This window comes from Antedon mediterranea, chromosome 6 (genome assembly GCF_964355755.1).
Source record: "Antedon mediterranea chromosome 6, ecAntMedi1.1, whole genome shotgun sequence".
Classification (NCBI taxonomy): Eukaryota; Metazoa; Echinodermata; class Crinoidea; order Comatulida; family Antedonidae; genus Antedon; species Antedon mediterranea.
The window spans coordinates 22,561,495-22,584,219 of NC_092675.1; the positions used below are offsets into that span (position 1 = coordinate 22,561,495).

At 31.1% G+C, this 22,725-nt stretch overlaps 1 protein-coding gene across 2 annotated transcripts; it reads left to right on the forward strand.

Annotated features, from left to right (window-relative positions):
• The first annotated feature begins 278 nt into the window (after window positions 1–278).
• Window positions 279–20,900, forward strand: LOC140052703 (ras-related protein Rab-3-like). 2 transcript variants are annotated; one of them, XM_072098388.1, is made up of 5 exons: window positions 279–436; window positions 2,451–2,678; window positions 14,353–14,471; window positions 15,996–16,120; window positions 16,675–20,900. In XM_072098388.1, exons 2-5 carry the CDS (start codon window positions 2,451–2,453, stop codon window positions 16,860–16,862), a joined length of 660 nt encoding a protein of 219 aa, XP_071954489.1. In that variant the 5' UTR covers window positions 279–436; the 3' UTR covers window positions 16,863–20,900. The 2 variants fall into 2 exon arrangements, with proteins under 2 accessions (XP_071954489.1, XP_071954488.1); XM_072098387.1 differs by lacking the exon at window positions 279–436 and adding an exon at window positions 823–1,016.
• The last annotated feature ends 1,825 nt before the right edge of the window (window positions 20,901–22,725 follow it).

Genomic DNA, 22,725 nt, shown 5'->3' on the forward strand with positions numbered 1-22,725 from the left:
TAGAATATAAAAAGTATGCAAAACCACTTCATGTTGGTCTCCCATAATATGATAAATATGAATGATAAAATATGTTTGCTACAATACTTGTATATCAATAATAAATTAATGTGTTGTACTGCCATAATTATGGAAATCGGTAGAAAATAAATTAATAAATGTCTGATATGATATATGATAACTAATTTGTCAAAACAAAGATTTAGTGATAGCGCCATCTATAATTATGCTGATCAACATAAATAATGATTATGGGCGCATGGCGTAAGCCAATCATTTATGCTAATAAGCCATCCTTTGATGATGCTGATTGTTGCCTGACACAGTATTATAAAACGAACAGTTTCGCCGACGGAGAGAGATTATACTCAATATTGTTTGTGAAATAACTGTCACATTGTTTTTTTGGACATTACTAATTAATAAATAAATACAGGTAAGTGGAACTTTATAATATCAATAATCATCATCCGTTTCCGAAATCCGAATCGATGCCGTATGGTGGTGGTCGAGGGAGGAGGTAGCGGTGTGTGGTGCCTTACTTCCGCCCACCGACAAACTAATGTCAGGTTGCACTTACTAAAAAAAAAAAATATTGATGGGTTTCAGGTGGGTACTAATTGAAAATTCCTGTTTTTAGACTTTTAAGTCGTTCTAAAATTCTGTTAACTGACGTTCAAACATTCAACTAATGATGAAAAAAATCGTTTAAAATTTGTATAGTGACAGCATGGTATTCTTTACCTCGAATGACCTTATTGACGGTGCATTCATTATGTATGATTAGACCTTATTTCCATATTTAATAATGCTAGGCCAGACTTAATGCGAGAACACTGGAGTGGCCGATAAAAGCAAATCGATCAACCGCGTCCTTTCAATAAGGCTGATAAGAAACTATTTTAACAAGAGCTTTAGTAAACTGAACAAGCTAATATTTTTAGAGGTGTAGTTTTTATAAGAAATAGAATATTTGAAGAATTTTTCTACAAATGAGACACGAGGCAGGACTTCAGGTTTGTTATTGATTGGTTGACGGTTGATGCAAGACATAATTAGTTGTGTTCATTGACATAATTTGTGTTTTTTTATCTTTAAGATAATGTCAAGATTGGCTATTTTAATGTTTCATACTATTTAGATTTTTATCGTGACTTAGAAATTTTCAAAACAGGTTGATGTAGTGGTTTAAACAACTAATGACAATGTATGCATAAATTAAATAATATTAATTTGTGTGGAATTTATTATTATAAAAATTATTAAATATTTATTAGCCAGTAAAAGATTTTTAAAAATGTAGCATATGTGTTGAGTAAAAGAGAGTGAAAGTAGTTTAATTAGGTTGAAATAATTGTTCACATGGATTTGTGACATAACATTCACAATGCTAATTAACATAGTGTAATTCATTATAATACAAACAAGGCCTGTAATGTATTTTGCAGAATGTAAATTTATTGACTCTGTTCGGCTTATTTTGTTTTATTGTATTCAATTGTTCTGTAAGGTAATAATTATTTTAAAATAATTACTATAGGTCATTAAAATTGAGAATTTAAATGTGCTTTATAAAACAATTCATAGGAGAGATATTGAATATTGCAATTGTTTGTGGATAATTGATTTTCGAACAATACAGACTTAAATACTTAATTAAAAAATGTGGCACCTGGTAACTGTACAGTACTTCTTAAACAAAGCACTTGAAAATGTTTGCCAATTTATTAGAAGGATGGAATAATAACATTAAAAAAAATATCATTTGGTTTTAGAGACAGATTTAAAGGAAACAATGTCTAAATAACAGAGTTCATTCTGTTGTAAATGTTTGTTTAAAATGCAGACACTATCAGGAAAAGAATTGAAAAGGGTTTGATGGGCTAGGCTTCTTACATTATACAGTAGGCAGATTTCAGTCTTTTCGAGAGGATAAACTGTCACCTGAATGTGACAAGTGGTAGATATCGTCTGAACGATAACTTCTCTCCTTCCTTCCACAAGCCATTAAACTTTTTAAAAAAAATTGCAAATGATGAAAATTATAAGTGAAATATACTGTAAATAGTTAATGATTTTTATTGTTTTTATATATCAAATATGATTAAATCAAATAATTATTTTTATACCTCCCCCTGTTTAAAAATAGTAATGTAGTTTCAATTGTTATTTTGTAATTTTTAATGCAAGCAATGGAATTTCCAGAAATGGATGAGAATACAATTTGAATCTGACTCTTCGAGGGTTGACTAATAATAAATGTTGATACTTTTTGTGTACTGTATATTTGAAATATTAAGAGATTATGTAATTAGCCAAGCAAGAGAGGACGCTATAATAAAACAGGCGTGCTGCCCATACTGTATATATAGTATTAAAACAATGGATAATAACCACAGGCACATTTCAAAACGTAAATAAATTTCAATTTACATTATTATTTTTTACAGATGGCTTCAGCATCAATGGATAACAAATGGCAAAAAGATGCAGCAGATCAGAACTTTGATTATATGTTTAAATTATTGATCATCGGAAACAGCAGTGTCGGTAAAACATCATTTTTATTCCGGTACGCAGACGACACATTTACGTCGGCGTTCGTCAGTACTGTTGGAATAGATTTTAAAGTCAAAACAGTCTTCAGAAATGACAAACGAGTAAAGCTACAAATATGGGTAAGTGTGATTTTTAATGAAGGAAAAAAAAATGTAATCCCTCGGGTTTTGTATGATCATAACCTATATACAACTTATATTGTGTACAGTTTCAAAATAAGCTTAACTTTTCTGTTTCTGATTGTCTGAGGTAAATATCAGTAAGCGGGCATGAGAGCTATTATAGTGATTTTATTGCTTTAGCTTGTCTCCTTAAACCAGTTTTCAACTATGAATCAAATGTTTCGCAGAGGAATAAAAACGTGCTACCCTTTCCACTTACAAGATTTGGATTGTGAGTCTGCTGACTTTTTCGATTCGCATGAGTGCTCATGAACACGCCCATAACTCATTTCCTGACCAGTGGTTGGTTGCGCAATTTTTCGCTTAGAAAAAACGTAGCTACTGTATTAAATTTGTAAATTATTTAAAATATTATTTTCGAAACTAGAATACATCGCAGAAAAGGATTTGGAAAGTGAAAATATGAATACATGCGTAAATTTACAATTATGTTTGGTTCGTGCCAACAAATTCACCTCTAGTGGAAAACAGATTTTATAACCTCCCGTCTTGTTTTTCATTTCTGTTTTTTAATTGACTTTGAAACAAAGACAAAAAATGCCTTTAGTACAGGGGGATACTATTATTAATTTTGTATAAGCCCTTTCTTCTTTTTCAACTCTGCATTACATGGCAAGGTATAGTATACTGCTGCAAGATGCAAGTACAATCTTACTTTTACAAAGTGCAGCTTGAGACCTTCTGTACATGTAGAAGATACACCAAACCAGTCTCCATTTGTTACTACTGCGCTGAGTAGTTACTCATGTCGTGTACATTATGAGTCATGTTATGGCTCATTTGTTTTGCTGTTCAACTCAACAATTTATCACTGAGAAATTACAATTTATATTGCATCATGAACTTAATCATGAAATCGTAAAAGAGCACATAGCACGGTATTAAAAATAACTATACAACTTATTACTAAAGTTAGGTTGAGAATGTCTTGATGTTTCGGTCATTCTACAATTGCTGGAAAATGCTAGGCTTGGTACAGTACAGTAAAGTCACACACTAAAGGTGATTGATCATTACACGACAGATAGGGTGCATACTAAAGCCAAACCAGGCAACAACCGAAATGCCATTCTCAAATTTATTTTCATAAAGGCCAATTGACCTAGCGGTAACGATAAGCGGTAGATACCGCATAGCTTGTCCCATGTATAATCTGTATCTATCCTGAGTGGAAACTGCGCGGCCTGTCTGCTCCGCGTTGTTTGTAAGTGTGATCATAAGGAATAACATAGATTCTATATTTTTATTACTGTTACTGCTCGTCTGTGTAAATTGGTCGTAATTACCACAAACCTACAGTACAGTTGATATCCTGTACTGTCTTTGACTATACAGGTTTAGGCATGCATCAGTTAAATTTTAAAGTGACTAAATCGAGGTCTTCTAAATTTGTATGCTCCATTCACCAATAACAATGCACACATTTTACAGACCAAAATCTGACAAAAGCTTGAAAGCCAAGTTTAAACCCACAAAATGCTTTCATTTTATAGTTTGCATTTCACAGTACTAATTGATATAATAATAGTCGAAGGCAAGGTCCTTCTAGATTATGAAGTAACCAAATAAACTTTTTAAATGTTTTAGAAATAGGATTATTAACATTAAATATTTTTTGAAATTTATAAAGCACAAAAATAAGTTTCAAAGTGCTATGAAAACAAGTGAAGGGGGACAAGAAGGCCAAAATACAGTATAGTTAATGCCAGAACCCAAACCAAAGTACTAATTTTAGTTAGTTAAAATTTTTTCAAATGCATGACAAGAAATGCCCCTTTCTCCTTCGTTTCATACTGTAAGACCTACATTGTTGTTATCACATGATATCAGATGGCAATTAAGGCTGTAGTATGTAACCAGCACAAAAATTGATTGCAGCTTCCAACAAAGAATAATAAAGTCTTGCAATATGTTTTATGGTGTTGATAATAATAATTCATTGGCTCAAGGTTTTTCTAACCAAAAAAAAAAGATTGTTCTTTTAGGTACTACCTCTTTTTTTATCTTATATTACCTGTTTTTATCTTGGTGGTCAGTGGCTGGACACTACAAAAATAAAAATAATTTATTTCTGTAAAGCTCATCAATTTGTGTGACAAAAATGTAATGTGCCCCTGATGATATAGTGTACAGTATACTACCATAATTTGGCACATCAAACTAGTGTAGAACTTTAGAACGTAAAAAAAGAGGATAATGTCTAATGAGACTAGAGACTATAATAAATAACGCTTTCATTCAGTTTCACATTCAATTTTGAGAAAACATCAGAGTTTATACAGAGTGATAATGTAGACCATTCGCATTTAAACAAGGAAACCAATTTTTAGCAATTACAAGACAAATCTTTACTGTATGTATGCAGGGCATCACGTATGCAAAACCCACGAGAGCAACAAATCGCTCTCCTCAAATCACCGAGGAGAGCAATTCGCTCTCCTTGCAAAAATTTTAAATCGCTCTCCTCAAATATTTATGTTGAAGTTGAAGGATGGTCGCCCCCCCCCCCCCCCCGGGCACAACAAATGTATACTGTACCTCTCCCCTAAAATCCCCCACACCCACCTTTACACACAATATTTTCCGTGGGGATCGTATTATTCTACAGTACAAAAAACTCAAGCCAATTTTTTTTTATGGCCTGCCTGGGTAGATTGGGTTTCAGGAGCCTGGAGAATCCTGTCCTGGCCAACTATTATGCCTTTAGCCTAGCTTTTCTAGCCTAGCTTGTTGGCCTAGAAATCAGACAGAAAACCTGAAAAGTATTTACCTGCAATTCATAAATTATACAATTCTAACATGCAACAGCCATTAAAATATTGATAACAAGTTACAAAGTGTCATTTTAAAATAATTAAGAAAGATATTTGATCGTGTTTACATGTGTCACACATGGGCGCACGCACAATAGGGGAGGGCTGAGAGAGCTTCTAGAAGATGCTGACGTCACACATCAGCACGTGTTTTGAGGAGGATTTGAGTGACCAAAATTGGTTAGAACTTTCGAAGAAATAATCCATCTTCAAAATGACATAATTAAAGCAACCAGCAGCTAAGCTTTTTTAAATAATAAACATTATATTTAGGCCTCCTATATTAATGTTTCCTTTTAAAATTAAATATATTTTATTAACTCGTTCCATAAAAACATAAAGGGAAAAATTATTGGTTGGGACATGATCTTCCTGTAAAGGAGGTGTTTCTATGACACCGTACTGGTTGCACTATGAGGCGATGAAGTAAACTCGCCCTTGAATGCGCGCAGGCAGGGGAATCCCCTTTGTTGGTACCTCGCACTGTGAGATGGAGCGCGATGAATTGCTCTCCTTTTCGAAGGTTGTTGATTGCGATCGCGCTCGCGATCCTTAAAAACGAGGGACTGCCATTAGGCTTGTAGCTTTATAACTTAGCTTATATATTATTAGCCTAGGCCTAGATTGGTTTTAACTTTTAAAAATCCACGTGTTTTTAGGCCTCTTGACAGAAAAATCAACACTGTCAAAAGCTAGGCTCTATTTTGAAAATTAAGGAGCGCGATAAATTGCTCTCCTCGAAGCCTGTTGAGGAGCGCGGAGGAGCGCGGTCGCGCAGGCGCTCCTTATAAATGATGCCCTGATGTATGTAACAATTAAAATAAATAATTGTTTGGCAGAGGTTGTCTTTCTGGCCTGAAACAACATATGTCGTTTAGAGTTATGAAATATTTGTTTGCATCCATTGCATTCAGCTGTTCAACCCCAGTGTTTTCAACTTCAAAATTTTTTTTCTTTATGACCAAATTTATACATCCAGTGTGATCAATGTTTGTGAAGCCGCAGCACAATCGCATCATTGGAGTGGAGTTTGTGGCTTAGTGGTTATGATGCTTGGCTACCACTCCAAGGGTCCTGGGTTCAAGTCCCGTCACATGTCAGGATTTTTTCTAAGGACAAAATTACAACTCCCTTCCCAAAGACTTGTAATAAGACTTGGTTTATGTAGAGCATCTTGTGTATGTTTGTCTTGTGAACCTTTGAGGGTCCCTAATGATCAGCAATTGCTGGATGGATCACCCTCATTAAATATGGTGAAAAATTAAGAAAATGAGTGTACAGTAGCAATATGTAACGCTGGCAAATACAGTATATCAGCATATTTTAAGACTGTACAGTTAGTATTTTGTTTGAATGCTTTAAAGCGTGTGTTTGTGCAAGCTTCAAGAACATATCGTGCTAGAAAATCAATGCTAATCAATAGTCATTTGCAAGGAAATTCATACTGGGAGTGTTGTATCAAGTTTCTTAAATGTACAATTTAAAATTACAAAACTACAGACCCGAAGAAAACTATCAAGTTGAATCAACTATATGCCATCTGATGTTTGCGATAAAATGTGAAAATTATCAGTAAAAGTAATTAAATACAGTATACTGAACATTTATGAGAATTAACTATACATACCTGACATATTAATACAGTTTATAGTACTGTAGTACAGTAGGATAAAACTGTTAAACTGTCCTACAGCCTACAGGTTTCTGTACCAATTTAGAGGAGGTTCTTTATTCCTTTCTTTAGAATATTAAGAAAATCAAAGTTTGCATGTTCATCATTGATATAATATGACTTTAGTCATGATCTGCACATGTTCTTTAGTTGCATAAGGCCAGAATCGCACTTGACTGAAAAATGGTAAATTTAACCATGGAGGTACAGTACCTCCATGATTTAACCAAGGAAACCAAGGTATCCATGGCCATAGGTTGCTATCAGTAGTGTAGTTCAGGTTTAGTTATTTGCCGGGGTAAGTTTGTTTCATGGGCAGCCTACTATGGTGGGTATGAACCAACTTATTTAGATAAATAAACATTTTCTGATAGTGATACACGGAAGAAGCTGTATTTTTTCATGTTTATAATATATATTAAACCTGCAGCACTACAATTGGTGAAGTGAAATTCATTAAGTAAAACACAATGGATGATAATCAATATAAGCTTTATCAGCTGGAATGAGCTTGTGTGTCCAGTTACTATTGTACTCACTATTAATTTCATTTAATTCAGCTACAAACAATTCATGTTAATATTGCCTATCGAGTATCCTCTTCATATTGCAAGGTGTGTCATAAACTATTCTATTATACAGCAAAAACACTACAGTTTTAGTTTGGAATAAGAATTATAAATTTCATTTGTTTGAAACTGTATTGCATCTTATCCAAACAAGCACTGAAAATTTAATATTGTATTATTGATTTTTGTAAGCCATTGAGTGTAGACATTGCAGTATTTACAATTTACATCTGAGCATTTACCACATACTGTATTCTGTCAATACAAGAAGGAAATGCAATGAATTATTTTCTTTCCTCCATGGTCAATACAACTCACAAATATAGGATCTTATTTTTAATATTCAATATATTGAGATTGAGACTGTTGTTTATTTTATTATACAGACTGTAACCAACAGAATGAAGAATTTATAATAACCCTTTCTCACTGTGTTAGGCTGGCCAAAGGTCCAACTTTATGAGCAATCATGATGCACTCAAGTACTGTTAGAAATTTTTAAATGATATTTTTATTACTCATTACAGTTCAAATTAACTCTAGTACTGTATACCCAACAATGAGATCCATACCAATACTAACAAAATTATAAAAATGACAAAATTACTGATTTTGACCTGAAATTGACACCATTCAACAATTTTGAGTTGACATTACAACCATCATTTTGTGGAAGAGCTCACACATTCAGTGTACATTAAATTAATTTGTATTCAACCATAAATACTATACCCAGCCACACTGGCAATAAAGAGTATTTAGAGCACATACCGTAGGTTAGTAATTTTTTATGTATGCCTTTAAATTTAAATTTTTTTTTTTTGCTCCACCTAAATTTAATGTTTGACGGCAATGGAGAGAGTGTCATCTTTTACTCCATTCAAATTTAAAACTTGATTGAATCCTGTTTTGTGGTTCATTGTTGCATCTACTGTACATGTTTAGTAGGAAAGGGAGTGGCCATATTTAATCAAGGAAATCAATGTTTGGCTACTATTGGCTTGGTACAGAAATAATCATACAGTATATATGGTTCCATAGACAGATTTTATGTTATGTTGTAGATACTGTACATATAGTATACATTTCAATATTTAAATTAAATCTAAAATAGAAAAGAATGAAAAAGCGGTATTAAAACAAAATGTATTTGGGTGACATAACCAATAAAATATTATGAAATGAGGTAGGTTCTCGGTTTTGGACCTCTTACAAGTGGAGAGATTATAATTTTAGTATAGGGATATCAGTTTATTTAGGGTGAACAGTTAATATTACTATTACTAATTAGGGTGTAAGAAAGTTTATTATTCATATACATGGGTCATTATTCTAGTCTAGAATCTAGTGAAGACCAGAATGAGGCTTCAAAACGAAAACTATTCTATCATTATTATTATAATTTTAATAGAATTTGGTATTAATAATAATAATAGTCTAATTATTTTGTTGTAAATTATAATTACTCACAACAATCCATCACCTAATAAATCAATTCCTTCTAGAATAAAATTTACATATAAGATTGATTATGATTGAAATGGTGCATCTAAAGCATTGGCGATATGGATAATAAAACTAACTGCGATATTCAAACAGTTTTGAAGTAGCCTGTAATATTACTGTATAATTGTGTATTCATGAACACTGAATGCACTCGTTGAAATTGAATACAGTTTGTGTGCATCAAGGTGTGGTGTATTGGTTGTCAATTGGTTGTATTAATACAGTAAACCAATTCTTTTATGCTTGTTGTATTGTGAACTTTTAGTTTAATAAACTCTTTAAAAAAATGTTATGTGAAGAATAAAAAAAAAAATAACAAGAATGTCTTGAATAAACTGTTTTGATAAAAAGTACAGGTTAGTAGTTGTAACCACAAAAGCAATCTTTTTTTTCCATTTGATGTACAGTATTTACAGCATGAATTTGTTGAAAATAAATAAACATATATTGTGTCTGTTGATGGCAGCAGGCCTATATCATAGCAGCTAACTCCTAAATATTACCTTTAATAACCTACATCACTACATACAGTACTGTAATCTCTTCCTATACTGCAGTATCACATGGGATAAAGGTTGCTGTCAGAAGACTACCGGATATTCATTTTGGCTAGACATGATACTGCTTTTGTATCAAGTGAACTTAAAGTTCAAATAGTCAAAGTTCCAAACAGATTCTATGTACTGTACACTCACTCCATATTCTCATTAGTATAAATAGATAGATAAATAGATAAACACTAATTAAAATATTACATCATCATTACTCATTAACTACATTGTAATCAATATTATGAACCAGAATCAGGCCTAACCCTCTTTCAAGTACACTCGACTCACTCTCCAGTATAAACTGGTTTTTAATTATACTGTCAATGACACTGTTTCAATTTCAGGATTTAAGCCTTTGAAATTGTAAAAACGCATACATAAATACATAATACTATTAATACTATTTGCTATTCTATGTTTCAAACGTTAATCTGCTACCATGCAGTTTCTGGCAACTAAAAATAGTTAAATCAATTATAAAATATTTTAGGATTTTGGGCTTACAGTACTTGATAGCTTATTCATTTGGGTGGTGTTCAGACAGTCTATAATGTTAGTCTAGCAGTTCATGAGCAAAAAAATAAAAAAAAATAATTGTTTTCCAGATATTTGTGTGGATGTGTCCATACAGTGACACAATAATATTAGAATTAAGCGCTGCTAGCGGTGAGCCAAAAAAAGAGGAAATATTAATATTAGTTATTCATTTCCAGTTTATTTGATTGTTGCACTTTGGGGTGGTGTTCCTCAGTTTACAATTTAATAGTTGAGCAGGGCTGAGCAGGGAGAATTGTTATAGCTTTCCAGTTTATTTGATTCAATACGCTTTTGCGATTTCCCCTTTTTAAAATTTTAGTTAAGTAGCACTGAGCTTAGTAGAGGTTTACACTTGTTTGCAATGATTTAGGTTGTGTTCAGACAGTGATTCCCCAGTAAATCATTTTAGTTGAGTAGCACTGAGCTTAGTAGAGGTTTACACTTCGTTGCAATGATTTAGGTTGTGTTCAGACAGTGATTCCCCAGTAAATAATTTTAGTTGAGTAGCACTTAACACAAAAAGAAATAAATAAGAATAAAAATAAATTGTTATCGGTGTCAAATTGAATGTTACACTTTACAGTGAAGCAGATAATGCATTTTATAAATTTAGTATCTGACATCGTTTTTGTAAAAAAAAAATTTGTGTGGTGCATTCAAGGCATTTATTCCTTATACGAATCTCAATTTCAAATGTCCACTTTAAGATTTTCTGTTAGACAAATCTAAAATGTCTTACTTGAATATCCCTATGCAAGCCTCTGAGTATAGTTGTTTTATTAGTGTTTCCAGATATATGCAGGTCTAGTCATCATAACTTTTGCTTTAGGTATTGAACATTATAGCTTTCAATATGTACACTCTTTCCAAGGTATTTTGATATACAGCTTTTGAAAACGTTTTGAAAATAATAATTAAATTGAGATGGACTGAACATTTTTCTTAGGCCTATAGTTAATGCATTATTTTTAAAGATATTAAAATAAAAAACATAATCAATATTTTATCATTAATTTTTTAACAACAAGATTGTTAAAATATTACTATTGAAATTATTGTGAAAGTTGATATAATGTTTTAGTGACAATGCATTTGGTATATTGTATATTTCTTGAGAATGGTTGTGTTTGTGTTGGCACATGAGGGTGGGGTTTTCAGACTAGTCCATTAGTAACTACAGTATGTGAAATAATTGTCTTATTCTAAGAAGAGTTTATACAACTCTCTCTTTTCACACTGCTGCTCTAGCCAGCTACGTCCCATGAGGACTACTCATTCATAAGCTAAAGCAAGCAGCGATTAAAGGACATCTTTTTAATAATTATTCATAAATATTTCTGAAGAAAGAACAATGATTAATTTAAAAATGTCGAGCACCATTTTTTGTAAGAAATATTTCTTGTTTACAGTACCACAGAAAAAGCATTAACTGTTCGTGTCTCTAATTATGATTTAAAAGTTTTGTTTCTAAAAATAAATATTGAAATGAAATGGAATCATTTTGCCAACATCTTAGCTTTCTTCACACTACTATTAACTGTGCATCACTCAGGTGGCTAATAACCATGCTGTCCAGCATTCTCATTGCTTCTTTTTGTGTGATAAATGTGATTGTTTTCAATCTGTCAGAAGAATATTTAAGCTCTATCCCATCATGCTAGATGCACAGGAAATAAATGAAAATCACTGTCTATCTATACTTAGAATAGGGACTTATTTTCTCCGCCTATATTTGAGGAAGAGACTTTTGGGGTTTGGCAGGAAAATCTGTGGGGTTTGGCAAGACACAATTTCACAGGCAGCTGCCTGTAGTTGAGGGACTTTTGGGATTTGACAGGAACATTTCTGTCTGTACAGGTAGTTGATGAAGGGGCTTTTTGTGTTTGGCATGAAAATCTGCCATTGGTAAGCTATAGAAGAAGCTAAACCCTAATTTTATAAGTTGTACTGTACTAATACTTGGTACTACAATAAACGTTAACCCTAAATAGATAGTGATTCAGTTCATTAGCCATCCTTTATTAGCCTAAAGAATTTGTGTTGGCGGCATATCTACGATAAAATATTTACTTTTGATAAGTGTGAGCATAACAATGTGTTTACACAACAGTGATAGTATAAGTTAGCTGACTACAAACACAATTTTGTCCATTGTGTGCTCTTCCTTTTCCAGCAGGATACGGTGAAGCATTACAACCATACAATAGATTGACATTTACAATTACTGGCTTCAAAAATAGAAATCTGATGTGTCCAATTATTTTGCAAACCCCATTGAATGTCTATCTTTTACTTTGATACACTGACAATAGCCTGTTCTCAAAGACTCAATCTCCATATACATGGTATTTGGTTAAAAAACACTTTTTGGTTCAATGGTTGTTTTTAATACCTAAAATGGTATGGTGATATGGAAAGTAGGTAGGAAAGAGTAGTTACTCAAAGTACTTTGAAAAAAAAAGGTTTGGTTTAATATGGTGATGTGTGACCCCGTGTGTGACTTTAAGTTTCAATCGGAGTGAGCCTCATATTTTTTTTTTTCATTTACCAATATCGGTAGTTATTTCATTTATAATTATCATGAAACTATTGAAATATAATTTAAATAATTTTTATAAAGAAGATGTTAGTTATGTTATTATACTGTAATTTTTTATCCTAAATTATATAATTATATATTCTAGGTTATTTTTATTTTTTTAGTAATGTGTTTTGTTATGGGTCCCTACGAGACAAGTTTTTAACTTCTAGAAGGGATCCATGATAATAATGACTACCAATTACTGCTTTATCTATGTTCACTTTAATATCTTTTTTCTATTTTGTATATATTCATTCATTATTATCTAAAAAAATAAATATTATCTGAATCATGCAAGATACGCGAGACTTGACGGGTATGGTGGTGTAACATAGGAGTTAAACAATTGAAATTAAGAAGTATTTATAAATGCATATAATTTATTAATCATCAATTTTGGAAATTAAAACGCAAAAGATAAAAATCCTGAACTTACAGTAGTAACACTATGTCAATTGGACTCGGAGGAAAACAAAGTGAAAAGTTGTTAGTATTTAGTGTCAGTGAATAGAATTGCTGTCGTTTAAAAATCATCAAAGATTGTGAAAAAGCAATGTTTGAATGTGTGTATTTGCTGGATATTTGCAGTTTGACCTTTCAAAGTGATAAATTCAATTTGCATTCAAAGAGTGGCAAGCAACACTGTACATGGCTACATGTAACGCTGCATAAATTCTTTTGTTTCTAAATACTGAAATAGTCTTGAATATTTTAATAATATCACAAATATTCAAGATACAGTGTATTAACAGTATACACTGTACTGCATTTTTAATATTTAAAAATGTTTTTAATTCTGTGATGATTGAATTGAAAGAAAAGCATGGATTCCAATGATAACAATTTTTCATATTAAATTTGACTATTCTCATATTTATAAAAAATATTAATACAACCAGCATAAAAGTATAATGTTGACATAAATTTTAAAATATGCATTAAAAAACCAACTGAAAACATCTTTTAAGACTAAATACAGTATTTTTACATTATTTGTCAGTCACTATACTGTTTGTAATAAAGGGTCTTTCATACCTGATCCTCTCCGCTTCAGGTTCGCGTTGGATTGCATGAACAGCATAGTGAATTTTTGTTTTCACGATGCAACAAGCCACTACATACATATCAAGTAAAAATATTGGTGCATAGCCACATGGGATGTTGTGAAAATGAAACATTGGGATGTGATTTTATTTTCCAAAGCTCGACCAAAGCAGTTGTGAAAAATGCTTAATTAAATAAAGTATTTCTATACATTACCAGTGATGACACCACATACATCACTACACTATGCATATGAAAATATTAATTTAAGATATTCATGATGAGTCTTTGCAGTTTAGAAAGTAATTATATAACATCTTGTATTTTGTGTTTTTCAGGACACAGCAGGGCAAGAGAGGTATCGTACAATTACAACAGCTTACTACAGAGGAGCTATGGGGTTTATTCTTATGTATGATGTAACAAATGAAGAATCATTCAATAGTGTACAAGATTGGTAAGAAATGATAACATACAGTGCAAACTTTCTGATGTCAAGTTTATTCTACTGCAGTAACTGCATTGTTTACTGCAATCATGTATGATTTTAGTAGTTTCTTTCTAAAGAATTACAAAATGTATTTACTGCAGTAGAATGGTGTTGATGTGGTTTTCCTTACATTCAATGGAATTGACCAGGATGTACACATACTGTAAATCTCATAGAGAGGTTATATTAGTAATGACCATGAAAAAGATACTGGTACCCAGCCAGCGTAAAATGTCACCAGAATTCAGTCTGTACTGCTCAACTGAATCATCCTTAGTTTTATGGAGAAATTGGAGAATGAATTAGACCCTCCCACACCTGCTTCTGTGGTAGCATGGGACAATTCCTTAGAAAAGTGTGTGTAATCAATTTTAATTATTAAGCGATTTGTGGTAAATCATTTTTGCTGTGAAAATAGTGTTTAAAAGAAATTTTGTGCAGTAAATCGTTTCTATAGTGTCCCTGTGTGTTGAGTGCTGCTACTACCAAACGGCGCTTATTTGTTCTTTTTATGATATAAAGTGCCGAAACATTTGTACGGTATTTTCCACCCACAGCGAATTGTTGGGTGGAGCCTACAATGATCAGGACATACATTAGATCACTGTATTCATTTCAAATCTAAGCATTTATCTTTATGCAACATTTATATTGTTCGGCAATTTCATTAAAAGAGAAATTTATTTGGTTGCTGCCGACCGTCCATGTCATCAAGGTTACTATTAATCTTCCGAAGATTTCAATCTAATTTTCTGTTTAATTTTATCCGCCATCTCTTGATTCAAACACTCAACAGAATCCAAGTGTTCTTGAAAATTTACCTTTGCTGCACGTACTGTTACATATTTCAAGTTGGCAATTATTTTTCAAGAAAATGGCATTTTGTCTTATTCAACAATCTTGCTAATAATAATCTTAATATGGATAATATTTAATTGCTCTTTGCTGCATTGATTTCATAGTGGTGGCTAGCCATTGATTTTGCATGCATACTCACAATATTCTGAGACATGTCGTTATTTTGAGACAGCCATGCAGCTGCACATCTTATGAATTTGATAATTCATTTTGAATGGTGTTTTCTTTTGGATCTACATTAAAAATTATCGTGTTAATAAAAGTAATCCTCATAAACAGAAAATGACACCATTTTGAATGGTGTTTGCTTTTTGATCTACAGTAAAAATTATGATGTTAATAAAAGTAAGCCTCAGAAACAGAAAATGATACCATAAACTGTAGTTTATAGTCTAATACTACTATTATGATCTTAGTCTGACAAGCCATTAGTGCACAGGTACCAGGTATAAATGGTAGTAAATTGGGTCCTATCAACTGTATCAATTATTTTAAATAGAGATTTTTACAGGGCTTCAAAATAGTGTTTTTTTGTACTGAAATTACCTTACTCCATTACTGTTTATTATATTTGTCTTTTGTCTTCTTGTCTATTTTTTATTACATTTAATTTGCATTTTTTTCTCATGGCAGGTGTACACAAATAAAAACATATTCATGGGACAATGCTCAAGTGATCTTGGTTGGTAATAAATGTGATATGGAAGAAGAAAGAGTACTGTCAGCAGAGAAAGGAAAACAATTGGCAGATCAACTGGGTATGTAACGGTTTAAAATTAAATGGCTACAAAGGTGTTTGGATTTAAAGGAAGATAGGAAAGAAGTGACAATTTTAGTAGACCTGATACAGTGTACAGTGTCATCAATGAACATACAGGGATCACTGTAAAGCTGGGTTCCCACTCAGACGCAATACTAGACGTAGAATCAACACAAGTGAGTTGACCAATCACAAGCGAATGATGGTGTATCGTGTTGCGATTGGTCAAATATACTTGCGGTTTGGTTACATCCAAGTGGGGACCAAGCTTTATTTTTTTTTAATTCTTTTTTGAAGAATTTATTCTTTCTTCTTTTTCTTATAATCTAAAGAGCTTGCAAGTGAAAAATTGTTTTCTCAACATTTATACATGCAGCTATATGCAAATCTTTTATGGACATAGTCACGTGGCGCTTGAAAAAAAAAAGACGCTAATTCTGTTTGCGCAATCTGATGTGAACCTACTGTAAACTAGAGCCATAGTAGGTGTAAAAAACCCTTTAAGTTTGTTAATAAATACTAAAAACTAAAGATTCTTTAATCTAATTTCAGGTTTGGAGTTCTTTGAAACCAGTGCAAAAGAAAACATAAACGTAAAACAAACATTTGAGCGACTTGTGGATATAATATGCGACAAAATGTCAGAAAGTTTGGATTCCGACCCAACAATTGTAAGCGGCTCAAAAGGCACGAGGCTAACGGAAAACCCTCAACCAGCTTCAAGCAATTGTAGCTGTTAAAGGTCAAAGGTTAAGTTAATTGGGTAGATTTGTTGACTCTCGTGGAGACGTATATCTTCAACTGCATTCCCTTTCACTAAAAACTACTTTAAAAAATGATTAAAAAATAATTAATTAAAATCTATTGTGTTCAATGTCCAGCTATAAATTCTATTCAATATTGATGTTTACCCATCAATTTATATTACCATAGATAAATATGGTGTACTGTTTTTAGTGCTTGTTATAATAATTTACAATTATTTGAAAATCAAGAATAAAATTTTGTTAGTGACGCCACGAAGTGACACTAACAACATAGTGGTTTGATGAAAACATGCGTATGAGGTTTCCAAAACACATATTCTAGCTTAAAGACATTTTTGTTTAAAAACAAAAAATCTACTAAAAGGTGTAGTTTAATTATTAATTAACTACTTATGTTACGGTTAAATATTTTGTCACTTTGTGAAAACACAAAATGCATTTCACATGCGTGGTGTCGGTAGTCATGTTAGTCCTCACTTTGTGGCGTCACTGATGATATGATGCAATAGCGTTGATGATTAGGGTTCTTGTTCACTAATAACATTAAATGTTTATCATTCAATATATAAAAAAAAATAAATGTGTATGATGTATAAAACGCATGTCATTGTTTATAAATAGTAGGTTTTCTTGGAGCTGATAATTTAAACATGGACGAATTTAGCCATTAATCTGTGCTTAGTATCAACCAACATGTGGGTAAAATATAACTGTTTCTTTTATCCTTAAGTTATTACGTTTAGATATAAAATGTATTCAAATTAAGTTTATGATATATTTATTCATCATGGATGCATGATTGATGGTGATTTTTGCATAGATTTAATAGGAAGAAAAAAACGGTGAAGAAACAAAGACATTTGTTGGTAATACACAAAAAGACATTGCAATAATATCAAATGCTTATACTGTACTGACATATTTAAAATAAAAAAACACCTCATAAGTATTAGTCAAAAATATATTCAGCACTGATTATGTGATAACCATGAAAATATAATTATTATTCACATCCCATCATTATTAAAGATAGATTATTTTTATGGAAAAACATTAAAATGAAAACCCGATGGAATTAAACATAAATATAATCAGAGATAATTTATTCACAGTCCCCATGCAGAAAGATTTTTCCGATCTGAAAGAAATTTCTGTTATGGATATTATAATGACTAAAGTTAAGTCCATAATAACTATTGAATGTGATTGTTATTGAACCTGGTTGAAAAATGATTAATACTAGATTTTTTACCTATTATAGCTTCCAACATTTTCATAAAATAATCAATTATAATGGCATTATAATATGGCATGTGATGCACTTATCCTTGGCTACGATATTAGCGTAAAATCTAATTTTATTTGAGGAGAGCATTTGCTAGATAATTTTAATCATCATCAGTATTGACAATGTGTGGGCAGTTGAATTCATTTAATCAAATGTAGTCGTGGTAACTGCTGACATAATATTCTTTTTACTTTATAGTTCTTAATTACTGACTTTAATTCATGAACATATGTAATCAAATATTTTAATTTAGATAACGTAATTCGTGTAGGCCAGTCTCACCATTTTCATATTTTTGAATCCCATGTTGTTTTTCGGATTAATATTATTTTGATTATTTCACTGTCAATTATTCTTGTACAGAGAATGTATACTATTTATTTATTTTATTTATAAGAAATTCCACAAATTTGTATACTCTTTTTTTATTATGCTGTTAATGTAGAAATATTTAAAAGTAATGTAGTGTTCTTTGAGTAGATGATAATTGTTGGTTGAAAAAAGTACTGACTATTTCTGTGTTTTATATCTATATCATCCACAAGGACTGTTACAACCAAAGCACATTTCATTATTCCTTCAGATCAATAAAACTGCCTTAATTTTGCTCAGAAATTAGAACAGTTTATTTTAGCTAAAGGGGTGTTTTTGATAAACTAAATATTACATTCCTCTGATAAAAAAATATTTAAGAAATAATAATTTAATTTTCTGGGGAAAAAACCCAAATACAATACTTTATTATTCCTGTTGTACATTCCATAATTTTAAATTGCTTCATCATTATTTTAAAAATTTAAATTATAATTTTTTTAGATTACACTATGTATCGGAAACGGACCTGCCCACACAAAAAATGATAATGGCAAAATTTCCTTAAATAAGTATCATGTAGACAGCAAGTGAAAATTGAATAATAATATACCTACATTGATTAAAGTACAGTATTGAAGTGGTATTGATAAATTTTATTAGCATTATTTTCCAGTGTGGGTGTAAACAATAGCCTTATCTACCACGTAATCAAACATTTTATTTGGGTTCATGAATACAACTAAATTATTATGTATCTGGATATTAGTGTATATTAACTGATTAAGATTGTGTTTATTTTAATTTGGTTCGATTTTGGAGCATTAATTCACTGCTTTACAAACTTAATGTCATCTTGTTCTTATATTTATTGTTGTGTTTCTTTATGACCAAGAAGAAGGTGTAAAGTATTACAAGTTTCAATTTAAGAATGTAATGTAGGCCACTTGTGTAAATCTATACACACTCATTCATACAATATTTATAGTGGGTTTTATGCAAAATGAAACATACAACATGTGAAGTTCTCATTTCAGTCTCCCTCCCCTCTACTTCTACTAAAACGTGTATTATAAAATGAATATGAACTTTATGGATTTCTAACATTGAGAATCGCCACCCTTTCCTGAAAACTATGCCACCACTAACATATAATTGTTGCCAATTTGTCATATCATTATAATTGCTTCTGTATTTTGTTAGTGGTTTGCAATGTACAGTATTTGTCTTTTATTCTAATAGTTTAATGTAATCAAAATATATTATGAGAAAGGTCAGAGTTCAATGTAATTTATGCTTCTGCTGCTGTACCTTTCTGTATTAAATATATTACAAAATTATGTAATAATGTACCATCATTAACATAATTGCTTCTGTATTTTGTTTTTTTCTAGCTAATTGCAATGTCTTTTGTCTTTCATTCAATCACCATGTATTCTCAATATGTCAAAGTTCAAAATTATCTTAAGTTGTTGTTATGTTTATTGATGAATATGATTTTATTTGACGAAAGGGTGAACATTTTGTTATAATAATATAAAAATATTTATATTATTTATTATAATACAAAATACTTATTTAAATTGTTTATATTATTGTGTTTAGAAAGTATAATTAGAAAATTAGATTAAATATTACTGTATACATGGCATAAATGTTTGATACCTCAGGATTTGTTTCTTGGTTTGTAATTCACCAGAGCTCTCCTAGAATAAAGCATTTTCTTCCTGAAAAACTGATTGAGACTGTAACTAAGCAAGTTGTGCAATCCAACCCTAGCATTCCTTTCATATATGGTAGCAAAATGTGTTTGCCGTATGTTATCCATGTGTAATGTATGAACCGTCTTTTGTTATTATCTATAGTCTGTGTACAGACCATATCGGGGTACGCAAGCTGGGTTTAATTCCATATTTGTACCTTTCAAACAGGTCTGTACAAATCATATTTATAGGCGTCGCCAGAGGTGCGAAAAAACTTTTTTTAACAGTATATTCAAGCAACATTGTCAATATATCTAAAGAAAAAATAAAAGTTTAGTTCCCGCAGATATTGGGTCACGTTTGCATGCTATAGTTAATATATTTATTATGTAATCCTAATATGTGTGTCAATTTAACCTACTCTCCAAAATCCTGGCGACGCCTGCATATAACTGCATAATTTGATTTTATTTGTTTGAAAAAAAAAGTGCAAACTTGGTGGTGTTCAATTAGATGTAGATAATATCATAGTCAAAATATAATGGTATATAAATATATTTATGTAAGTAAATGTTTAACAAATTCTATAAACATTGCAGATTGATATCCAATAATATGTTCCCCTTCTAGTTACATTAGCAATGTGTAACCAAGTGAATCTGTATGTGTATATTGAATGGTGAAAATAAATTAACTATAGAGGTAGAATTCATGTTCACTTTTTTTTATCAGAATCACAGAGTATTCAGAGATGAAACATTTAGCCTGACAAGCTTTGTGTTCGAAACATGTCCTAGACTGACAAGCTTGTGTCCGAAAGATCTCCTAGCCCGACGAGCTTCTATCGGGAACATCTCCTAGCCTGACTAATTACCCTCTTAAAATAACTACTCCTAAAGACAACTGCTATTAAATAATACAATCCATTGTAAAGACAATGAATAGAAAAATTCACTGTACTATAATACAGGGATTTTGTCCAAAAATTAAATTCTTTTCAATAATATTGTTAAAGATGCGCATACATTGAGTTAAGGCCCATTTACACTAGGGCGATAACGATCGACAATAAATAGACAAGCATGCATTTTTCTTATATAAAACAAAATAATTTAGAAAGTTTTTCGTTCTAGAATTATAGAATACTCATTTATTCTGTCTTTGATAAAATAATATTTTTTTTTAAATCCAATCAAATGACGTCATGATCAATAAACCGTAAATATCGTTGTATTGTCACGATATTATTGCTCTTACTAATCATGATGTCATTTGATTGGACGTCTGAAATTATCATTTTCATCAAAGGAAGCATAGATGGTTTCTAAATAGTCCTAGAATAAATACTTTTTAGATTTCTTTTGTTTTATGTATGAGCAATGCATGCTTGTCTATTTATCGTCGATTGTTATCGTCCTAGTGTAAATGGGCCTTTATCCTCTTATTGATGTATAGTAACCAGTTACGTCAAATAAAAGGCTAGAAATTTGCCAATTTTTGAAAGGGAAACAATTTTTGTACTTATAATAGTACAGGGAGTTTTGTCAACAAAATACACTTTTCAAATTGATAAATAAATAAATACACTTTTCAAAGTCAATAATTTTGTCATAATGTTTCTTTGTATGTTTATACATGCAATATATAGTATCATCTTATTGATGTATAGTAACCAGTTATGTCAAAGAATAAAAGGCTATAAATTTGCCAATTTTTGGAAAGAATCCCTGTACAGGGATTTGTCCAAAAAGGGCTACAAAATATACACTTTTCTAAATTAAATAATTATGTCATAATATAATAGTATAGTCACAATATATAGTATCATCTTATTGATGTATAGTAACCAGTTATGTCAAAGAATAAAAGGCTATAAATTTGCCAATTTTTGGAAAGAATCCCTGTACTATAGTACAGGGATTTGTCCAAAAAGGGCTACAAATATACACTTTTCTAAATTCAATAATTATGTCATTGAAATATGTCATAATATAATAGTATAGTCACAATATATAGTATCATCTTATTGATGTATAGTAACCAGTTATGTCAAAGAATAAAAGGCCAATTTTTGGACAGAATCGCACAGGGATTTGTCCAAAAAGGGCTACAAATATACACTTTTCTAAATTCAATAATTATGTCATAATATAATTGTATAGTCACAATATATAGTATCATCTTATTGACGTATAGTAACCAGTTATGTCAAAGAATAAAAGGCTATAAATTTGCCAATTTTTGGAAAGAATCCCTGTATAGTACAGGGATTTGTCCAAAAAGGGCTACAAATATGTACTTTTCTAAATTCAATAATTATGTCATTGAATTATGTCATAATATAATAGTATAGTCACAATATATAGTATCATCTTATTGATGTATAGTAACCAGTTATGTCAAAGAATAAAAGGCTATAAATTTGCCAATTTTTGGAAAGAATCCCTGTACTATAGTACATGGATTTGTCCAAAAAGGACTACAAATATGCACTTTTCTAAATTCAATAATTATGTCATAATGTTTCTGTATA

What these genes read in the sequence shown, in the direction of transcription:
- LOC140052703 (XM_072098387.1), top strand. Translation starts at nt 993, where the DNA reads ATGAGACACGAGGCAGGACTTCAG. An exon ending in GAGTAAAGCTACAAATATGG is followed by an intron (nt 2,679 to 14,352) that starts GTAAGTGTGATT and finishes TGTGTTTTTCAG; the next exon opens with GACACAGCAGGGCAAGAGAG. An exon ending in ACAATTGGCAGATCAACTGG is followed by an intron (nt 16,121 to 16,674) that starts GTATGTAACGGT and finishes ATCTAATTTCAG; the next exon opens with GTTTGGAGTTCTTTGAAACC.